Below are 22,728 nucleotides of genomic sequence, written 5' to 3'. Positions count from 1 at the left end.
CACACTAGCTTTCGGAGCGACGCTCCTTCATCAGGTGATTGTGGAGGGTTCGATCGTAACACAGAATTTACAGCAAAAATTTACAGTGTGATGTAACTGAAACTATAATTGAAAAATTGATTGCCTGTTAAGCCTTTCATCTGTTAGAATACAGTGATAGTTTCACTTCTTTCATGTGTAAATCACAAAACCCTTTTTTAAAAAACATAATTTGGAGATGCCGGTGTTGGACTGGGGTGGACAAAATTAAAAATCACACAACACCAGGTTATAGTCCAACAGGTTTAATTGGAAGCACACTAGCTTTCGGAGCGACAATCACCTGATGAAGGAGCGTCGCTCCGAAAGCTAGTGTGCTTCCAATTAAACCTGTTGGAATATAACCTGGTGTTGTGTGATTTTTAACTTTTTTTTAAAAAGTTGCATTCTCAGGTTAGCTGTTAACAATGGTGATAGCTAGACAATATGTTGAAGGTGTTAGCCCCCTGTGTTCTCTGTCTATGACGTGATGTTTAGATTGATTCTCATCTAAAAAGTGAGATAACAGTGTTTTACATAAATTCATGCAGTTTTAAAATGTAGAAGACCTGATGGAGTTTCACAGGGCTCACTACAAGAAAGGTCTTCCAGTTGCAAAAATACCTGTCAACTGTTGCCCGTTCTTTTCTACCAATGTGCCCATTTTGTAACCAGCTTACTATATATCTCTGGACTTATAGCCTTTTTTTCAAATAAAAAAAAGTCTGCCTTTTGGAACCTTTTCAAAAGCTTTGCTAAAATAACACAGACCACATCAACTACCTTACCCTTATCAATCATCCTTTTTACTGCCTCAAGAAAATATTTAAATCAAGTTAACCAGACATGATGTCCCAAACTGAGGGTCCTTGATTACTCTGCATCCTTTGAAGTGACAGTTTATCCTCTCAGAACTGACAGTGTAAATTACATGATTATGCATGCGTGCTGGAGCTTGGCTGGCTGCACTAACAGCCGCTGACTGTACTGGAGAGAAGTAGACATTTAGCAGCTTTGGTGAAGTTAGAAACTGAGCTGTTCAAAGTGCCAGTACATTTGGAGTTATGGGACCTTAGGTTAATAGCTCATTCAAGAGATAGCATTTCAAACAGAGCTGTATGACAACACTCACTAAGCTGAACACCATCAAGGGCAAATCAACCCCTAACCTCTACCACCTAGAAGGATAAGGGTTGCAGGTGCATGGGAACACCAACTACAAGTGACTTCAGGTCACATATCATTGACTTGGAACACATCACTAGTCCTTCACTGTACTAAATTAGTAAGAGACAAAAAACTGCAGATGTTGGAATAGAGAGTAGATAAGCTGGAGGCTAGAAAAACATAGCAAGTCAGGCAACATCATTTTCAACAGTCAAACTAAGGACAGCTGTGGGTCAAGAAGGCAACTCACGAGCAATCTAAAACAAACAGTAATTCATTTGCGGTTCACAAAAGCCATTTACTTTAAAGCCAGGCCTCAAAATCATTTTACAAGAAATGACCAATGCTGCAGAAATACTTCCGAGTTCGTTATTAATCATAATGGTTATTAATCACCCATCAGTTACTGGTGATTAAAAACTAGAAACCCTAATTTATATTGAAAAACATACGAAAAAAGTTTACGCTGAGGTGGGAGAGTCAAGCACTAGAGGGCATAGGTTTAGAGTGAGAAGGGAAAAATTTAAAAGAGACCTAAGGGGCAACTTTTGCATGCAGAGGTGGTGCATATATGGAATGAGCTGCCAGATAAGTAGTAGAGGCTGGTACAATTACAGCATTTAAAAGACATCTGGATGGGCAAATGAATAAGAAGGGTTTAGAGGGATATGGGCTAAGCTCTGGTAAATGGGACTAGATTAGGTTAGGATACCTGGTCGCCATGGAGGAGTTGGACCGAAGGGTCTGTTTCTGTGCTGTACATCTCTATGACTCTATGCGACATAACGCTTACCATTATCAGTGCATCCAACTAGACATTAGTCTCCTGAGATGAATTAGCATTGAATACAATAGTGGAAACAAAATTTAGAAATTCAGAGTTCCACTTTTGCCATTAATAAACAGCTGAAAAATTGAGCAGGCAAGATAACCACTATTCTACTGTACATGTTTTGTATAACACATTAACTGACTTACAAAAGAAACCTGCTCATGTTACTAATAAGTTATTCAATAGCTTTCACAGCAAAGGATACAAAATTAAATGGGGGGAGGGGGGTCCAAGTTCATGATTTTGGTTTTCTCCCACAATAAACTAAGTCACTTGTTAGATTGTGTGGAGCCGCAGAAGATGGGGCAGATACTAAACGAGTATTTTGCATCAGTATTTACAGTGGAAAAGGACACAGAAGATATAGAATGTCGGGAAATAGATGGTGATATCTTAAAAAATGTTCATATTACAGAGAAGGAAGTGAAACACATAAAAGTGGATAAATCCCCAGGATCTTATCAGGTGTTGCCTAGAACTCTGTGGGAAGCTAGGGAAGTGATTGCTGGGCCTCTTGCTGAGATATTTGTATCATCGATAGTCACAGGTGAGGTGCCAGAAGACTGGAGGTGCGACCATTTAAGAAGGGTGGTAAGGACAAGTCAGAGAACTACAGACCAGTGAGCCTGACATCGGTGGTGGGCAAGGACTGATTAGGGATAGTAAACATGGCTTTGTATGTGGAAAATCATGTCTCACAAACTTGATTGAGTTTTTTGAAGAAGTAACAAAGAGAATTGATGAGGGCAGACCAGTAGGTGTGATCTATAGGGACTTCAGTAAGCGTTCGACAAGGTTCCCCATGGCAGACTGGTTAGCAAGGTTAGATCTCATGGAATACAGGGAGAACTTGTCATTTGGATACAGAACTGGTTCAAAGGTAGAAGACAGAGGGTGGTGGTGGAGGGGTGTTTTTCAGACTGGAAGCCTGTGACCAGTGGAGTGCCACAAGGATCAGTGCTGGGTCCACTACTTTTCATCATTTATATAAATGTGAGCATAAGAGGTATAGCTAGCAAGTTTGCAGATGACACCAAAATTGGAGGTGTAGTGGACAGCAAAGAAGGCTACCTCAGGTTACAACAGGATCTTGATCAGAAGTGCCAATGAGCTGAGCAGTAGCACATGGAGTTTAATCTGGATAAATGCGAGGTGCTACATTTTGGGAAAGCAATCTTCGCAGGACTTAAACACTTAATGGCAAGGTCCTAGGGAACGCTGCTCAACAAAAAGACCTTGGAGTGCAGGTTCACAGCTCCTTGAAAGTGGAGTCGCAGGTAGATAGGATAGTGAGGAAGGCGTTTAGCATGCTTTCCTTGGTCAGAGTATTGAATACAGCAGTTGGGATGTTGCGGCTGTACAGGACATTGGTTGTGTCACTGTTGGAATATTGCTTGCAGTTCTGGTCTCCTTCCTATCGGAAGGATGGTGTGAAACGTGAAAGGGTTCAGAAAAGATTTACAAGGATATTGCCAAGGTTGAAGGATTTGAGCTATAGAGAGAGGTTGAATAGGTTAGGGCCGTTTTCCTTGGAGTGTCGGAGGCTGAGGGGTGACCTTATAAACCTTATAGAGGTTTATAAAATCACGAGAGGCATGGATAGAATAAATAGACAAGGTTTTTTCCCTGTGGTGGGGGAGTCCATAACTAGAGGGCATAGGTTTAGGGTGAGAGGGAAAAAGATACAAAAGAGACCCAAGGGGCAACTTTTTCACGCAGAGGGTGGTACGTGTATGGAATGAGCTGCCAGAGGAAGTGGTGAAGGCTAGTGCAGTTGCAACATTTAAAAGGCATCTGATGGGTATATGAATAGGAAGGGTTTGAAGGGTATGGGCTGGTTGATGGCAGGTGGGACTAGATTGGGTTGGGACAAGTTGGACCGAAGGGTCCGTTTCCGTGCTGTACATCTCTATGACTCTATATGTTTAACTTATAAGATGATTACATTTTAAGATCTCACCTTTGAGAAGAAAACAGAATGTTCTCAATGAAAAACCAATGGGTGAGTGTTGTGCAGAAAGAAACTGAGACATATTGAAAATCAACTAATAATTTTCACAACGTGACAGGCAGAGAAACCGAGAAGATGGTTTGGGGCATGCAGGGTGGGGGTTGGTGGTAATGGAAAGACAGGGCACACAAGGCAAGGGCAGCTACTGCTGTGAAGAAAGGATGAACTGTTTGCATGTTAACAATGAAGCCAAATGCTTGTAAAAGTTGCTTTTCTGTTGGGAAACAAAAGGAGCAGATCCAACTTTGCAGTTTATAACTGGGCCATGCTGACAGAATTTAGGACCAGAATATCAGACTGAGACAAACAATTTTTGAAAGAAATTGCAACATTCAATCTGGCATGCAGGCAGGGAATGTGAATGTGAATATTTATAACTTAATATTGCAAGACTAAAATGTCTGACCAAAGTTGGGCACAGAGAATGGAATGGGGTTAAAAAAAAAGCTTGATTGAGTTAAATAATTAATGTGTATGTTTTCATTTCTTTAGCTTGATGCACTGTTTAAACGACATTTATCTTAGTTATAGTAACACACCTAAAATGTGATCTAGTCCATTAATAACATAATTCAGTCACTAAGAAACTAAGCTCTCAAAAATCATCAATCTCTATGGAGATCATAATACAGAGAAGGAGGGGCAAACTGATGGAAGTACTATATATAAAATTATAAAGGAATAGGAATAGAGTGGATATTCAAGAGTCATTATGCCAGAGTAGAAATGTCAAATACTTGGGGCATAGGTTTAAGGTGAGAGAGGGAACATTTAAAGGTGATGTGATGTTACAGGGAATACAGGGATATGAACCAGAGGCAGGCAAATGTGATTAGTTTAGAATGGCATCATTGCTGTCACAGATATGGTTGACTGAGGAACGTGATCCTGTATTGTACTGTTCTGTATGATGCTCTTAGTAGTCACGTTTTGTGCTTTAGTTAGTTGCATGTCCCTGCCACTGATTTTTTAGATTAGATTAGATTACTTACAGTGTGGAAACAGGCCCTTCGGCCCAACAAGTCCACACCAACCCACCGAAGCGCAACCCACCCATAACCCTACATTTACCCCTTACCTAAGGGCAATTTAGCATGACCAATTCACCTAACCCGCACATCTTTGGACTGTGGGAGGAAACCGGAGCACCCGGAGGAAACCCACGCAGACATGGGGAGAACGTGCAAACTCCACACAGTCAGTCGCCTGAGTCGGGAATTGAACCCGGGTCTCAGGCGCTGTGAGGCAGCAGTGCTAACCACTGTGCCACCGTGCCGCCCACTGGTTTACTGGTTTAAAATGTGCATACCATTCGGCTATGAAAGCAGAGGAATACGTAAGGAATTTTAATAAGATGAAATGTAAATCCTACTAATTTTGCTTCTAAAAAGAATGCACATTTACTTTCTTCAGCAAATTTTAAGCTTCAAGCAGGAACAGATAAAATACTAATTAGGGTTTAATTATTTAAAAAATGTTTTGTATGCATTTTTTAGAAACAAGTTTTGTTTTTAAATTTATTCAGCAAATAAATAGGGCAGCAATATGACTCAGTGGTTAATGCAGCTGCTTCACAGCATCAGGGACCGGGTTTGATTCCAGTCTCGAGTGACAGTGTGGCATTTGCACATTCTCCCAGTGTCTGTGCTGTGCTGCGCTTCTGCTGGGTGCTTTCTCCCACAGTCCAAAGGATGCACAGGTTAGGTGGATTAGCTATGCTAAATTGCCCCATAGCAGCCAGGGATGTGCAGTCTAGGTGAATTAGTCATAGTAAATATGGGACTATGGGGATACGGTGGGGTCTGGATGGGATACTCTTTGGAAGGTCCGTGTGGACTCAATAAGCCAAATGATCTTTTTCTACACTGTATGATTCGAAATAAACCAAATGTACTCCAATGTACTGTTATATGTTAAGAACTATTAGCACAATATTTATGAGTTTTCACATCATTTTTCTCTTTTGAAGATTTTTCACCTCATTTTAATTGCCACTGTAGAATTTATATTTCCGAAAATCAGCTACAATTTTCATGACAATTTCACAGGATTTTTCCAATAGCTCACTCCAGTTTACCTTGTGACTAACTGAACCATATAGATGTGTTAGCATTGTTGCTTTAAATACTGTTTACGGCATTAAAGAAAATATGTTGAGTCAATATCAAATAATCAGAAGAATGTTCCTTTCATCACAAACACAGTGTTAATCTTCACATCACTTGCCTTTGACTGCCTTTTTACAAATCAGAATGTATAATGCAAACTGAATCTTTTCAGGATCAGGGAATTAAAAACTTTAATTGACTTTATGTAAACCATTTGGTCAACTTTATTAACTGCAATACGTACCTCAACATTCAGTGTTTAAGAAAACATTTAAGCTAATCTCTGCACCTAAACACATTTTTCAGTGATTCCTCAAATCAATGCTATGCAAAAATAAGTCTTACATGGCTATTTTCCTACATAGGAGAAAGTGAGGACTGCAGATGCTGGAGATCAGAGCTGAAAATGTGCATTTTCCTACATACACTTGACACAGCCATCAGAAGGTAGTGAAGGATTGATTGAGTAAAGCTTTTGTTCAGCAATGTAAATTTTAAATATAGGGTCAAAGACTATACAGGTAGGAATTCAACAGTGTAGCTTTGAGTTACATGGTAGTAAGGAAAGTTGCAAGTAAGGTAGGTAAGGAGATGTAGGTTGGGAAGAATGCAAAGAAGTGGTCACAAATGCCTCAATCATCAAAACAGTAAGAATGAAAAGGGTCATTAACACAAATACTTTATATGGAAGGAGAAATTAAAAGAGGATAGAAAAGTCACCATTAAAAGCTGAGATAGAGATTACAATCAAAAGAATAAGCGCTAAAGGTAGAAGAAAAGAAGCTTCCCCCAGCAGATGTTCAGTGTGAAGTTTAGAGAGGTATGAAATATTATAAAGGCTGGCAAAGGATCGGGAGCGTCTAACAAGCCAGGTTTAACTGTACAGGATTCAAAGTATAAATTGGCAGGTGTCAACAGTAGTCCTAAATGCCCATCAATACCTTGTGAGCCTTTTAAAATAAAAACCTACTCATATACAAGTGCAAAGATCAGTGAGTAATTATTTTTCCATACTCAGTAGCTTAGCATTGATTTTTTTTCAAACACATGCATTTCTCTCACTCAAAAGTATAACCACATGTTTTATGGTCAACTGCATTTTTCACAATATAATCAAACTGATATCAAAGTGGAGCAAAGATTTAGACTAGGATTTGCAGGTAGTAGCAAAGCGATGACACGTGCCACCAACCTTGAAGAAAGCAAACCACAAAGCTCTGCTCATCTTTATCATGTTAATTTCCTCTTTTCAATAGAAGTCTGAATTTGGCATCAAGCCAATATCACCACAGGTCCAGGAACAATGATAAAATCAAGCAGAGTTGGCAGCCAGAAGAATTTTCACACAGTCAGAAAACCAAAAACAAAACTTCTAAAAAGTGGAGAAACCCAAACAGTGTGGCAGCATTTAGCAAAAGGAAATTTGACTATTAATGAACATTTAACAATTCAATTGTTTTGAGCTATCAAACAGCAACTTTTGTCATTTTCACCTCATTTTTAAACTATAGGGCCATCAGCTAGACAAGATCATATGTAAAGAGGTGTAAAATCTGTACCAATCTTAGAGTATAATAAAATCTATATGGGAAAGCAATCGTCAAGACAATTTCTTGTGAAAATAATACTCCACCAATTATCAGTGAACACATACCAACCACAATAAAACATGCATTTAATACTCTGCAAGTATATTCAAATCAAATATTGCTAGATCGTCCAAGTAGCCAGCTCAAACATCATTGATAAAGGACTGGACATAAGCAGCTGACAACATTTTAATTTAGAGAATGCGGTGTCCCACAGGACAAAGAGGAAAAAGGCCAATCTGAAACAAATAATCCTATTCTTCCACATACCTGCTGCTCTCAGCAAATGAGACCACCTTCCTCAGTCATGCCAAGGTCATCATGTTTTGCTTGACTGCTAGTATTTCCAAGATGCCAATCTAACATGGATTTGTACAAAAGCCAAATGTTTCTCCAGCACAATGCTGCCAAGACCAAACCACACAATTCAGCTCTTGACAGTAACTGCACCTTTACTCAGGATTCCATTCTATGTTTTGGCAATTTGTTCACACAGAAGCCAATGGTCCACAGCCTCTGCATTATTTACTTCTTAAGTTTCAAACAGAACAACACATTGTGATGACAGCCTATTACTACTGTGAAATAAGTTAAAAATCACACAGGACCAGATTATAGTCCAATAGGTTTACTTGAAAATACAAGCTTTCAGAGTGCTGCTCCTTAGTCAGACAGCTAACATTAGAATCCTCAATGATAAGCCAGGTTGACTTCCCTAACAAAAATTGTGTTATAGTCCCCAGTTAGAATCTGCACAAACTAAATTCTACCACTCACATCATTTTCTGGGCTAGGTCTTGCCCAGTAACTTTTAAATCCCAACCATTACCCTTTCCCCTACTGTATGGTATCAAAATCTTGTACTTTTTAATAAAAACATGCATTCAATAGCACAGCACCCAGCAACCTCTACTGTTACATAATTTCAGCTGGTAACTTTCATACTCTGATCAACTGCATTCATTGTCCCCAGAGGCTTTCAGCCGTCAGCCATCACACGCTCGTATTCTGGAATTCCTTTTCTAAACCCTCTGAACTTCTAGGCCATATAAACCAACTGATGAATATTTGTAAATCAGGAAGAGTTAGTCCTCTCCCTCTGTTTAAAATAAAAATCATGATATGTAGGGTGCTTCTGTCTAGGTTAGCATTTACTGTCGTGCCTGAAGTGCTCTGAAGAGGTTGTGGTAAGCTGCTTTCCTGAACTGCTGCAATCGTTGGTGTGGTGGAACACCCACAGTGCTGCTAGGATTGGAATTCCAGGCTTTTGACTTAAGTTACTCTGAAGGAACATCAATACGATTCCAAGTCAGGAAAACATGTGGCTTGGAGAGAAATTTGGTGATGTTACAGTCATTAAGGAAACTGACCGAGTTGCAGGGTGAAAAGGCCCCAGTTCTAATGGGCTTGATCCTAGGGTCTCACCTTAGGGCCAACTTTCTAAAATTCATTAACTTTGATCAAAGTCACATCAGACTGGAAGTAGTAAATATTTTTCCTCTATTGAAGGGAGAGAGCAGAAAATAGGAACCTACAGACCAGTTAACTTGGCCTCTATCATGGAGAAAGTGTTAGAATTCTCCTGAGGAGGTTATTGCTGGGGAGGGACATCCAAGAAAACCTCAAGATAATGGGAAGAGTCAATATGATTTAACAGAAGAGAAATTATCCTTAACCAACTTACTAGAGTCCTTTGAAATACCAACATGTGCTATGGATTAAGGAGAGCCTGTAGACATTCTGCACTTGGATTTCCTAAGTTATTGACAATATGCCACTTGAGCAATGTTGTGCAACGCAGGAGCATTTGGTGAGGGTGATGGTTATTAGAAAAGAGTAGAAGTGAAAATAGAAACAAAATACTGTGAATGCTGGGGACTTCAAATCAAAACAAAGTGCTGGAGAAACTCAGCAGGTCTAGCAGCATCTGTGGTGAGAGAAAAACAGAGTTAACATTTCAAGCTCAATGACTCTTGTTCGGAACCAAACAGGAGGAGTGTAATTTGACCAAAGATATAATAGACTCCGTTTTTCTCTCTCTACAATGCTGTCAGAACTTAGGTTCTCCAGCATTTACTCGTTTTATTTTAATGAGGATAGAAGATTCTCTAGCTGGCAGAAAACAGTACACATAAAATGGGTCTTTTTCATATTGGCAAGACATGATAAATGGAGCACTGCAGGGTTCTATACTCAGCCCTAGCTTTTTACAATTCATGCTCCCTGAAAATACATACACACAAAAGGTGGTAAAGAAGACATACAACATGCTTGCCTTTATCGATTGGGACATTAGGTACAAGAGTCAGGATGTCACTTGCAGCTTCATAAGACTTTGGTTAGGCTGCACTTGAGTATTGAGTTCAATTCTGGTCGCCACATTACAGGAAGGATATGGATGCTTTGGAGAGGGTGCAGAAGACATTTATCAGGATGCTGCCTGGATTAGAGGGTATCAGTATGAGAGGCTAGAAAATCTGGGGATTGTTTTCTCTGGAGCGACAGAGGCTGAGGGAAGATTTGATAGAGTCTATAAAATTATGAGATGCATATAGGGATGACAGTCAATCTTTTTCCCCCAGAGTTGAAACGTCTAACAATAGGGGGCATTAATTTAGGGTGAGAGGGGATAATTCAAAGGAGATGAGAGGAGCAAGTTTTCTACAAACACAGAGTGGTAGGTGTCTCAAACCTGCTGCCAGCTGTGCTGGTGGAAGCAGGTACAATGGGGTGTTTAAGGGACCTTCAGATAAGCACATGAACATGCAAGGAAAGGAAAGGATATGGACCAAGGGCAGACAGAAGGGATTAGTTTAATTTGGCATCACATTGGCCACAAAATCTGGGCCAAAGGGCCTATTCCTGCACTGTATTATTCTATGTTCTATATCAATAGCTTGCAAGAGGGGAGCAATGGCATAGCAGCTAAATTTGCAGATGACAGAAAGTTAGCTAAGAAATATGAGGAGAGATTTCAGATGTGTGAGTGGGCTAAGTGAGTAGGCAAAGATTTGGCAGATGACTATAATGTGAGAAAATATGAAGCTGTTTACTTTGGCAAGAATACTAAAAAAAAGAGTATAACTTAATTGAGAATGGCTTCACAATTCAGAGATGCAGAGAAATCTGTGTGTGCTAATGCATGATTCAAAATTGAGAATGGCTGCATGATTCAGAGATGCAGAGAGACTGGTGTGTGCTAATGTGTTCACAAAAGATTAATATGTCGGTACAGCAAGTAATTAAGATGGCTCATGGAATGCGATCATTTTTTAAAACAGGAATTGAAAATAAAACGATTTATGCTTCAGTTTTCAGAGCAGTGATGAGCATTACAGTTAGTGTGTGGTTTTGATCTCTTCATTTAAGGAAGGATGTAAAGGCCAGTAGTTTTACTAAATTGGTATCTGAAACGAGTGGATTGTCTAGCTGATCTGGTTTTCACCAGAGTTTAGAAAACATTGAATATTTCCCATCGAGGGCAAGTCCAGAATAGGGATATGGTTTAAAGCTGACAGGTCATCATTTAGAACGAACAGGAGATTTTTCTCTCACACAAACATGCAACTTTGAGTAGATTGATTCCCTTCCTTGACAACATCTAAGGGTAACGGGAGTAGGTGGGATTGTAGAACTTGAAACAAATAAATCAAGGGTAATTTTATTACTGAATGATAGAGCAGGCATATAGGACTGAATTATCTATGTCTGTTCCTTATTCATATTTATATGCACATACATACACAATTAACAAGATATTTAAGGCAGATATGAGTTACATTTAAAACAGACAATTATAAAACCCACATGTATTTTTAGTCCAGGATAACTTCACCTTTATGAAAATCACAAAGAAATTCCCAGACTAAACAAATTCTGATCAGTAAAAGTTTTACCAACCAGTACAATTATAAAAGCGAACAGAACTTCAACCACTTAGGATATGGAGATGTGAGGTAAAGGTCATGGCCACATTTATTTTTCAGAACTACAACCTTAAAGACTTGATTTCTGTTTCTTGTTGGAGTAACTTACATAACTTAAGAATTACAACACCACTTCTAATCCATTGTTAACACAATTTAAAAGCAGCTAGTACTAAAGTTTTTCAAGCTTCAGCTCTTGAGCAATAAGTTTGGAACAATTCTACATAGCTTATTTGAGCTTACTGATATTTATGAGAAATCATCTGAACAAAATACTAGACATAACACCAACAATGAAAACAGCTGTGAAAGCATAGAACCTTAATTGCTATTGTGCATTAGCTTGGCTTTACTCTTTTAATGTCATCACAAATTCCAAATCCTATTCCAAACGTTTCCATGCAAGAATGCCACTTTAGCATCAAATTGTGCCCTGGGTCAAAACTAAAATCACTGTTACGGGAAAACAAGATTGCTGATCATTCCGGCTGATACAAAACCCAAAAAAACACACACACTTAAGTCCACCCACAACACTAGCACCCAACTTAGTGCTTCACCGACTTGTGTAAGTGAACAAAAAACATCTTGTGATTCTACAAAGATGAAAAGTAGAAGTATTTGCACCTTGTTCTAGTCAAACCAAAACCACCACGAAACCACGTTCATTTTTCTTGTTGGTATTTGTGTAAAAGTCATTTAGTACTTTAATGGAAGTTAGCTGTTATGTTAGGCTGGATAACATGAAATAAACATTAAAAAGGTTACTTTTTTGGGCAACACATGAAAGATCCTCTGCAAGTACATTTTTTTTATAAATAAGCTGCCTAATAACAAATGGTTTAGCTCAGTTGGCTGGATTGTTGGTTTACAGAGCAGTGTGATGCCAACAGTGTGGGTTCAATTCCCATCACCGGCTTGAGGTTACCATGAAGGACTCTCCCTCCCTCATCTGACATATATGCTAGCCCTCAGGTTAAAATCACCACCAGTCGCTTCTCTCTAAGAAGTGAGCAGCCTCTCTTACCTATGGTCTGCTAAGAATACGGTGGCACAAGTTAACAAACATGCAGTAATGTCTTTATACTCCAGTAAAACATGGAACATTTTCCAATTCTGTTTTACTCCTCACAATTCAGGCTAATCCACTATTAGGGATTACTTTTTTCATATTCTTGTATCTCAATTCACCTAGTGAAAGTCATAAAATTAACATTCTTGCCTTTTAATAAAAAAGGATCATGTATAGTTTGAAATCTCATGACAGTTAAATGCCATAGTTATTTCCAATTAAATGTAGTCTGAACAGAAAAGTATAATTAAACACGGAAAAAAAAAGTTATGAGTGGCCAATTTGTTTTCAACTTTCTGGTGAAAACACAAAGCATATGAATTTCTAACATCAGTCTTCAAAGCTAGTAGTTTTGCAAAACAGCACTTTACACCAAATACTTTTAAAGCCAAGTTTTTGAAAACAAAATGTTTATGCCAATGTACACAGTGATCTCAAAGATAACTAAGGCAGAAGAAGCCTATCATTAGATTTAAAAAAGCAGGTCAGCCAACATGTAAGAATGTTTATTATAAAACAATAAGTAAATTGAAGCTATTCACATCAAACATCAGAACACAACCAAGGAAGATTTGTCTACTACTTGTAAAAGAAGTTTCCAATACTTGGTTCAAATGTTTATTTCTTGCTTTGTAAATTTTCCCTCACCATTGAAGACTCCTTTCATGTTAATTTCTTAACTAACAAAGAGGCTTGCTTGCAACTCCCCTCCCCCAATACAACCCTGGGTTAGCCAACAGACAATATGCAAGAAGGATTTTCAGTGACTCGCCCTTTAATTTTCTTTTGAGCACTACGAGTTGAGACAAAAAACATACCCTTCATAGGGGAAAGGATTTAATGCCATCAAAGTTTCTTTATGGTACTTCAGCTGGCTTTAATTTATATTTTTCAACTACTTTGATTCGCCATTTCTGTTTTTTCATATGTTATCTACACTTTACTTTTCTTAATTCCACTAGTTTATGTAACAAAATTCCTGTTTGTATTTATGATATAACAGAATCCAAATGTCCTATATTTACATGCTTTGAAACTATGCATCCTGAGCTAAAATCATAAACTACAAATCAAAACATTCAAAATCATCTCTTGCTAACTGAAATAGAACTGACAAAAATACACTTACTAATCTGCCAGATAAGGAAGCAATTTTATTTTGAAGTTTACTTCCATTACCAAACATCGAAGCTGAATCATTTTTAACAAATTTATTCCAAAAGGAGCTTTGTTCTGTCTCTATTTCAACTGAACTGAGTGTAGGCATGCTTATTAAAAAGAAAGAGATGAATGGAAAGGGGTAAATAAAACTTTGGTGTAAACGGTGAGCAAACAAACCCTTCAGTGTCAAATAAAGCAAATTTCATTTATCTTGCACTTTTGATGACCATCCACTGTTGCAAAATGCTGTACAGCCAATTAAGTATTTTTAAAAGTGGATTCACTATAACAATGCATGAAACACAGCAGCCAATTTGTGCACTGTAAAATCCCCAAAACAATGTGATCATGACTAAATAATCTGTTTTTATGATGTTGAGTGAGGGAGGCTAGGACATCAGAATAATTTCCTTGATGTCCTAGGTCCAAGCATCTTCAACTGCCTCATGAATAAGCTTCCCTGCATAAGATCAGAAATGGGGATTTTTGCTGATGATTGGTGCTAAATATTGCACATTCATAACTCCTCAGCTAGTTAAACAGCCTGTAACCAAGTGCAACAAGACCTTGACAACATTCGGTTTGTACATTGTACTTTGCTCAAAAACTGCATGCATTCATGTAGAACTGAGCTCAAAAACTGCATGAGTTTATGTAAAACTCTGTTATCTCACTTTTTAGATTAGAATCAATCTAAACATCATGGCATAGACGGAGAATACAGGGGGCCAACACCTTCAACATATTGTATAGCTTTCACCATTGTTAATAGCTAACCAGAGAATGCAACTTTTTTTAAAAAAGGTTTTGTGATTTACACATGAAAGTGAAACTATTACTGTATTCTAACGGATGAAAGGCTTATCAATTTTTCAATGTATAATTTCAGTTACATCACACTGTAAAATTTTGCTATAAATTCTGTGTTAGGATTGAGCCCTCCACTATCACCTGATGAAGGAGCATCGCTCCAAAAGCTAGTGTGCTTCCAAATAAACCGGTTGGACTATAACCTGATGTTGTGATTTTTAACGTTGTACACCCCAGTCCAACACCGGCATCTCCAAATCTTGACAACATTCAGACTTGAGATGCTAAGCCACTGAATGCTGTATTGTAAACCTTTTGGAGAGTTACTGTTGATCAGAAACTGAACTGGATTAGCCATGTGAAGACTGTGGCTACAAGAGCAGATCAGAGGCTGAGAAACCCACAGTAATAAATCATCTCTTCCCTGCCCAAAGCCTGTTCATCATCTGCAAGGCATAAATCAGGTGCGTGACAGAATATGCGGATGAGTGCAGCTCAAGGAATTTAACACCAGGGACGATAAGCAGTCCACATAACTGATACACCATTTATCATCTACAACCGATACCTGATAATACTGGTAGATGCCATTTACAGGATATGCTGCAGCAACTCAACATGTCTTCTTAAATAGTGCCATTTGAAACTACAACTCCAAGCAGAAGGACAAGTGCACTAGATACATGGGAACACCTCTTCCTGCAGGTTCCTCGCAAAGCCACACCAGCCTGACTTAGAATCATACAAGTAGTCTTTCACTAGGTGCAATTCCCAAACTTCCTCCTTAACAGCACTGTGGATATTTCTAGAGCACATGGACTGGAGTGGTTCAAGACAGGAATTCACCGACTTCACAAGGGTGATTAGGGGCAGATATTTAATGCTGCCTTCATCAGCGATGTCCACACCCCATGAGTATACTAAAAAAAATTCTTCTTTGAAATACTGTCATAGGATAGTTATGTGAACAGGCAGATAACACTTTGGTTCAATGTCTCATCCCAAATCAGCTCTGACAACGTAATACGCCCACAATACTACACTTGAATGTCATGTTTGACTTCGACACTCAAATTCTGCGGTAGAATTTGAATCCAGAAACTTAGAAGCAGATGACAGTGGAACCAACTCAATCATGGGTAAAAATCTAGTTTAATTTGAGAAAGTTTAATAGCTCAACTTTTTAAATTAAAATATCTCTCAACAAGAAAATCCAGATAGAGTTTGGAGGACTTTGATCTAGTTGATGTTAGTGAGAAAAAATGGGGTATTAAAATTGGCCTCAGTCCCTGGGTTAGGAAAATTCAAATTATCTTCTCTACTTCTGATCTCACTTCAGTAATGCTTGCATGTTGGGTGAGAGCAGGATCCAGCTCATCTTGGAATATTCATTTTAATGGCTACCAAGAATAGCCATTTGGGCAGCACGATGGCTCAGTGGTTAACACTGCTGCCTCACAGTGCCAGAGACCCAAGTTTGATTCCAGTCTTGGGCGACTGTCTGCGTGGAGTTTGCACATTCTCCACATGTCTGTATTGGTTTCCTCTGGGTGCACTGGTTTCCTCCCACAGTCCATGGATGTGCAGATTAGGTGAATTGGCTATGCTAAATTGCCCGTAGTGTTCAGGGACATGTAGGTTAGATGCATTCGTCAGGGGAAATGTAGAGGGGTAGGGGAGTGGGTGTGGCTGGCATAATCTTTCGAGGGTCTGTGTGGACATGTTGGGGCAAATGGTCTGTTTCCACAGGGTATGGATTCTGTGAAGATACTATACCTGTCATTTATAGTAACATGAACAACTATTTGATACTTTGTGTACACACTGGTCTAATTTCTGAGTTAATAATACACAATGTAAACCTACTGATTTTATTTCTAATATTCCCTGAACTATCATGTTATTCTTGTTAAATGTTTACACTTTTCTTTTTAGCTATGTGGGTTGATGTTTACACACAGGTCACATTACAAATGTCTTCATGCAATGGTTCAAAAGGGCAGAGTTTTATAGATTGGTTATTATACAGAATTATGGATATCTATGACTGTGCAGTTAAAAGATAACGCAATCTACAAGGTCAGCTTGAATTACTACGGCGGTAACTATTGGTTACCGGATGAGAAAGAATATGGGATCACCTGCAATCAGTTGCTTTCTAGAAGTCAGCACCACTGTGATCTATATTATTTTCTCAAGGTTGCCTTTGTTTATTGATTCATCCAAGTGAAAGCTCAGGTGCTATACTATATGACACCATTAAGTATAAAAGCATGAAGCACTGAAGTGATGTCAGTTTTAACCTTCACAATCCTAAAGGCTGAGCAGAGGAAAAAAAATACTGAACACAAAACAGAACCAGGAAGGTGAGGTTTTATTTTCCAAATGATATAAAACTACTAACACAAATCTATTACTATGGACATTTTTAACATTTTAGCATGATGCATTTTATTCACACAGCACAAACATCAAATCTTTGAAAACAATACTCCCATCTGATACACCCATTAAACAAAAAATGTATTCTATCTACACATGAAATATATTTGGCCTAAGCAACTGCAGTGATTTACTGTCAAAATGTCAGTTTTTATAGCTTATACCCAGTACAGTAATAATTTAGTTCAGTGAACTATTTGACTAAAGGTCTTTTGAATTTTTCTTTGCATAAAAAGTGCATTTTTAAATCATCCAGGAGTGAATTACTTAACATGCAGAGATGAGAAGTTATTTTTATTCCAAGAATACTAAATATATCCCACTCACTATTGATAACAAACTTTTTGTTACAGAATAGAATACTGCATACAGTTTTAGTTCTATCACCCAAGGAAAAATCAACTTGGCTTGAAGAAAATATTGATGAGGTTCACTGAAATGATTCCTGAGAAATGGGGACTGCCAAACAAGGAGAGTTTGAGTAGACTGGATCTATATTCTCTGCAATACGTGATTGCATTTAAACGAAGTTCGAGTATCTGCATTACTAAACCCTCTAAGAGAATATGCTCTTTAACAAGTGAGTCTGTAGCCTGCTGTCAGTGTCAGAATAAGGGATCAAGCTAACACAAAAAGATTACATTCAAAAGATAGTTAATCTTTGCAATTCACTACTCCAAAAGGCTGAGACTGCTGAATCAACCTCAAGACCGTGGAAGATACCAAAGAAATCAAGTGAGCAAGAGATAGTGTGGGAAGGTGGTATATGCAGATTAGCTATGATCTTATTGAATAATGGAGCAAACTCAAAGGCTGGAATGATCTATTCTGGTTTCTTTCTTTTTTTCATTTTATCATAATCTGTACTTAGAATTTTTAAGAAGTGTTAGATTGGCATTCAATACAACATTCATGAGTAAGTGAAGTTACGACATTAGTCTGTTCACAGTCTCGCAGAGCCTTTGAAGAATAAGGGTATCTCAGGTGAAATTTATTTAAAGTTGGATGACAGCTTGAACTGAAATCTGAATTGGGCTCAATAAAAAGAAACTCAGTTTTCAATTGCTATCACTACATTAAAATGGGTAACTTTTATTTCCTGAGAGAGTTGAAAATGCTCCTTCAAACGTCCTTGCAATATTCCAAAGATCAGTTGGAGATGTGCCAATACAGATATCTTCCTCAGATACAACCTTTATATCTAACTTACTGATATTTGTACAGTTGAAAAATCTATGGCATTCCTTATCATCCCCATTTTACTCCTCCTAAAATCTCCTCAGGCTTTTAAAGCAAAGGTTAGGACTGCTTAGTTATCACTTTGTCCAATTTGCCCAATTTTTTAATTCTTAGATTTTAGAAAAGTGTCAGGCATTTTGAATCTTTGGCTTCTCAAATGAAAAGTAGAAAATAGAAATTCAGAGATTATTTAGTATAATGCTTCAACAACATATCTGAAATAAAATTTAAATTCAAGTTGCAAACATATACAGTAAAATTCTCAAAGTATGGATGAAAGGCAACCGAATAAAAGCTTCCTAAAGTCATTTGAAAATATTGGGAAGGAGCATTCATGAGTTCATGATCAGTTCTAGACCCATACTCTTGCCTGGAGAAATTTGTAGACGTGGACTGGGAACAGGTTTTCGGACTCCATGAGCGCCGCACAACTTGCTGAACATCTTCGGCATTTCTTGACTTTATTTCATGTTTCCAGCAACAACAATACTTTGCTCTTGTAGAAGGATAAATCTTATAGATCACATAGCAGCTGCCTGAGAAATAGTACAGCACACTCTCAATGTTAAACAAAAAGCCCAAAGAACTGTGGATGCTGGAAATTAGAAACAAAAACAGAAATTGCTGGAAATACTTTCATGATTAGGAGCTTCATAAATGCAGGTTCGTTCATTCAAGTTACATAGTAGCAAACAAAACAAACAGGAAATTGAAAATACCACAAACTAAAGTGAGAACTGTAGGAACAGTGCAAAAGGGAGATACAGTCAGGACTGTTCTTCCACACAGCAATGCACAAACATTTGCAGCATACTTTCATACAAAGTCATAAGCCAGAAAAAAATCTTAAACGTTAACAATATGATGCAAAACCCAGATTATATAGAAATAGCTGAAACAGAATAAAGGCATTCTACTCCTAAAGCCTGTTTAACTCCACACATCATGATTGATCTACACCTCATCTCCATCTACCCAACTTTACAGATATCATATTACTAGGCAAGTAAATCAACTTGGTGTTTAAGATTGCCCTTTTTTTGGCTTCAAAAATAAAACAAATCATGCTTTGGCTCATACTTGGTAGTATCAAACAAACTATTTTCTGCCAAGAGATGCTATACTCGTTAGGAGTCAACATCAATTTTCTCTCGCAAAAACACATGTTTTGCCTATCTTAGAAATCGGTGTGTGGGATCAAACAGGCAACATGTACAGCGGTGTCATAATGTGTCTGAATGGGTTTATTAAAAACATCCTAAAAGAACTCTGTTCTTGGGTAGATTTTCAAGTTAAAAAGACTGACTTGTATGCCACAATTTATACTATCTTTTGAAAATTTCCAGTTCATCCAGGATTGGTAGCCTTTTGGAGGACAGAATTCCAGATTTCCACCAACCTGTTTTAAAATAATGCTCCCTAATTTTCACTTCTAATCTTGCTCTAACTTTATGCTGTTCTCTGTTCTTCCACTACCTTTCAGCACTTACCCTCAAATTTGACCTTTTCAGACCTGGCGATATACTAGCGAACCTGCATTGTACCACTCCAAAACTAATTGTGTCTTTCTTGAAGCCATAGGTGGATACAACTGAAGGAATTCCGTGCAACAAAAACATAACTTTCTCATTTTTTTTTGTTCAGTCAACTTTGAGATTCCACTACAATTTGCTTATTTTTTTCTATTTGATTTGCAAACATGAACTTTTATGTCTCTTTACTCTCCTAGTTCTTTCCTTCCCACCAATGCAAGTTAGCTGATCTAACACTTGCCCAAATTGATTCTAACTACTCCCAGCAAACATTCACCCTTAATGTGTCCAACGTTTGTAAATCCCTTTAAAATGTAAAGCAGTTAATTTTAAAAAGTAGCATTTATTTATGTTCATTGCTAGAATATTTTCTACAGACCAATATAGCAATGGTCAGTTTCAAAACCACGTAATTTAGGTATTCAAGGTCAACAAACTCCTTTTGCTCAGGTTTTTAGTTCAAGGCAGAGTACAAAAAAATGTCTTAAATCAGACAAACTCAAAGAAACTTAACATCCTCACTACTGCATGTTAACATGATCATTTTCAATTATTTCCTTAACTTTTCCCTATATATACTTTGCATCAATCTGCTCCTTATATATTAATCAAAATAGCTTCACTCCTTCAATCTTTGAAAATGGGGTACTTACAAATTTAAATATTTTGTAGTCCAAAAATTGTGATAACTTTCTAGCATAAGATATCAGTCTTCGTTTTTTTTAAAAATAGAAGTCCTGCAGATTCACTAGCCGATTCAAAATTAAAATGTTTTGTGTAAAAGAACAAAAACATACGTTTTTCAAAAACAGAGCAGTTATGATGACCTGGCATGCATTGCCTGAATAAATTGGGTTAAGATGTAATTATAATTATTCATAAAGAATTCTATAAAGTGAGAAATAGAAAAAAAATGTATGCATGATTAGGAGACGCTGGTGTTCGACTTGGGTGGACAAAGTTTAAAAAAATCACAAAGCCAGGCTATAGACAAACAGGTTTATTTGGAGGCACTAGCTTTCGAAGCGCTGCTTCTTCACCAAGTGGTTGTGGAGCAGAAAAAAATGTCGGAGTATGGGGAGGGGACTGGGGCATAACGGATAAAACAAATAAACTCCATTCAAACATTTTTATAAGTCTATATATAAAAAAAATTATATCGCAGGGAGAAGTTTGCACTGCAACTTCAAGTGACAGATTACAACTTCCGTCTAATGTTCTAAATTTAGGGGAAATGAACTCATGGGCAAGTCCAGCAGCTTCTGTGGCCCCTGCGTGAACATAGAGGTAGAGTTCATGTGACAACAGCTACACAACTACAAGTTCAACCACATTACTATAACGATCGTTTCAAAATATGCTTTCTCTCTCGTACCCACTCATCAAATTTGAAATAAATGCGATTTCAAGCGTCGAGGGGAGGGAGGCTGGGCAGCGAAAGGCCACGCCGCCGATTTTGTTTCTTTTAAATTCAACTTGTTTGGGGCCTAGGGCAGCAAGGAACAGGATCTTGCCAAAGCGTCTAAAAATAGCTTATGACGCCCAAATCTCTGTGGGTGCTGAAAAGGAAAAACAAAGATGAGTGTCGAGTTTCTGGCTGCCCCTTCCCCCACTCTGCCCCGAACAAGCCGCTGAGAAAAACAAAGCCAGGCTCTAAGATTACAGGCGGCACTTGCACCTTGCGGCCTCCTCCTGGCTCTCTCACCTGTACGCCAGAGTCATGCACTCGAACAGCTTGGTCAGGGAGGCGTCGATGGAGAGATGGGACGTGCTGTACTTTCCGAAGCAGTAGGTCTGACATGTCTGTTTATTGACGGTGTCGAAATCGTAGCCTTTCTTGGGAGGGTGCTCGCGGTGCGGGGACGACACCATGAAATGCCCGCTGTGGATGATCTGCGGGTCGTCCGACTTCTTCAAATTGGGCTCGTCGGCGTCCGAGTCGTCGTCGGGCTCCTGCTTGATGATCACCGGGGTCCGGGACGAGCGCAGCAAGAACACGTCCTTGGCCATCTTAAACGATCGAGCAGCTGTAAGGTGAAGCAAGCAAACATCAGCCACTTTCTCTCCAGAGCCTCATTCCCCTGCCTTCCCTTCATTCGGCAGCTTCGCCCCTGACGAGGGGGGGAGGAGGGTGTGGGAACAACTCGCCAATCACAGCTTGCCGTCTCTTAAAGGCGCATGGCAACTGGCGAGCGGCCGCTTCCAATTGGTCGGTTCAGTGACAACGCCCACTCGCGGCGGCCACAGCAGCGAGAAGCACAACAAGCAAATTGATCATAAAACAAAGAACTGCAGTTGCTACAGATAGTCAGAAAGGTCTACAAAGGGCCCTTCACCCCATCTAGGCTGCGCAGGTCAACAACAATCACGCAATTGCTATAATCCAATTTGGCCCTGAGCCTTCTCAAACTAAAAACAGAAATTGCTATAGAAACTCAGCAGGTCTGGCAGTATCTGTGCAGAGACAGCACAGTTAACCTTTCGTATCCACGACCCGTCTTTAGAACTAGGAGTAGCTCGGAAAAAGTGATATTTGTGCTGATAATAGGAATCAAGGAGGGAAAGGAGTGACTGGATAGGCAGAGAAAAGATAGATAGGAAATCAGGCAAAGAATCAGAAGTAGAAACAAGACTAAGTCATACAGGCCCTGGGGCCCGTTCCACCGTTAATAAGATCTGCTTTGATATTCCTCCCAACCTGCATTTTCCGTGTAACGCTCAATGTCCCTGATTAAGGCTGACATAGAGAGATTCTTAAATATACACAAGAACCGACAGCTCTGTTAAAGTGGCACCCTTTGGTATTAGAGGAAACGTCCTC

General features: G+C 38.7%; 1 protein-coding gene across 2 annotated transcripts in view; it reads right to left on the bottom strand.

The window, feature by feature from the left end:
- Positions 1-22,011, bottom strand: part of mlxip (MLX interacting protein) — a 118,859-nt gene extending 96,848 nt beyond the window's left edge. For both annotated transcript variants that reach the window (XM_060843641.1, XM_060843642.1), the window contains exon 1: positions 21,613-22,011. In XM_060843641.1, the coding sequence (XP_060699624.1) occupies positions 21,613-21,917 (305 nt within the window). In that variant the 5' untranslated portion in view covers positions 21,918-22,011. The remainder of the gene's footprint in view (positions 1-21,612) is intronic.
- Positions 22,012-22,728: the final 717 nt, after the last annotated feature.

This window comes from Hemiscyllium ocellatum, chromosome 24, assembly GCF_020745735.1.
Source record: "Hemiscyllium ocellatum isolate sHemOce1 chromosome 24, sHemOce1.pat.X.cur, whole genome shotgun sequence".
Taxonomy (NCBI): domain Eukaryota; kingdom Metazoa; phylum Chordata; class Chondrichthyes; order Orectolobiformes; family Hemiscylliidae; genus Hemiscyllium; species Hemiscyllium ocellatum.
Note: the sequence above shows the minus strand (reverse complement) of the source record. Positions and strands in the feature narration are given on the sequence as shown.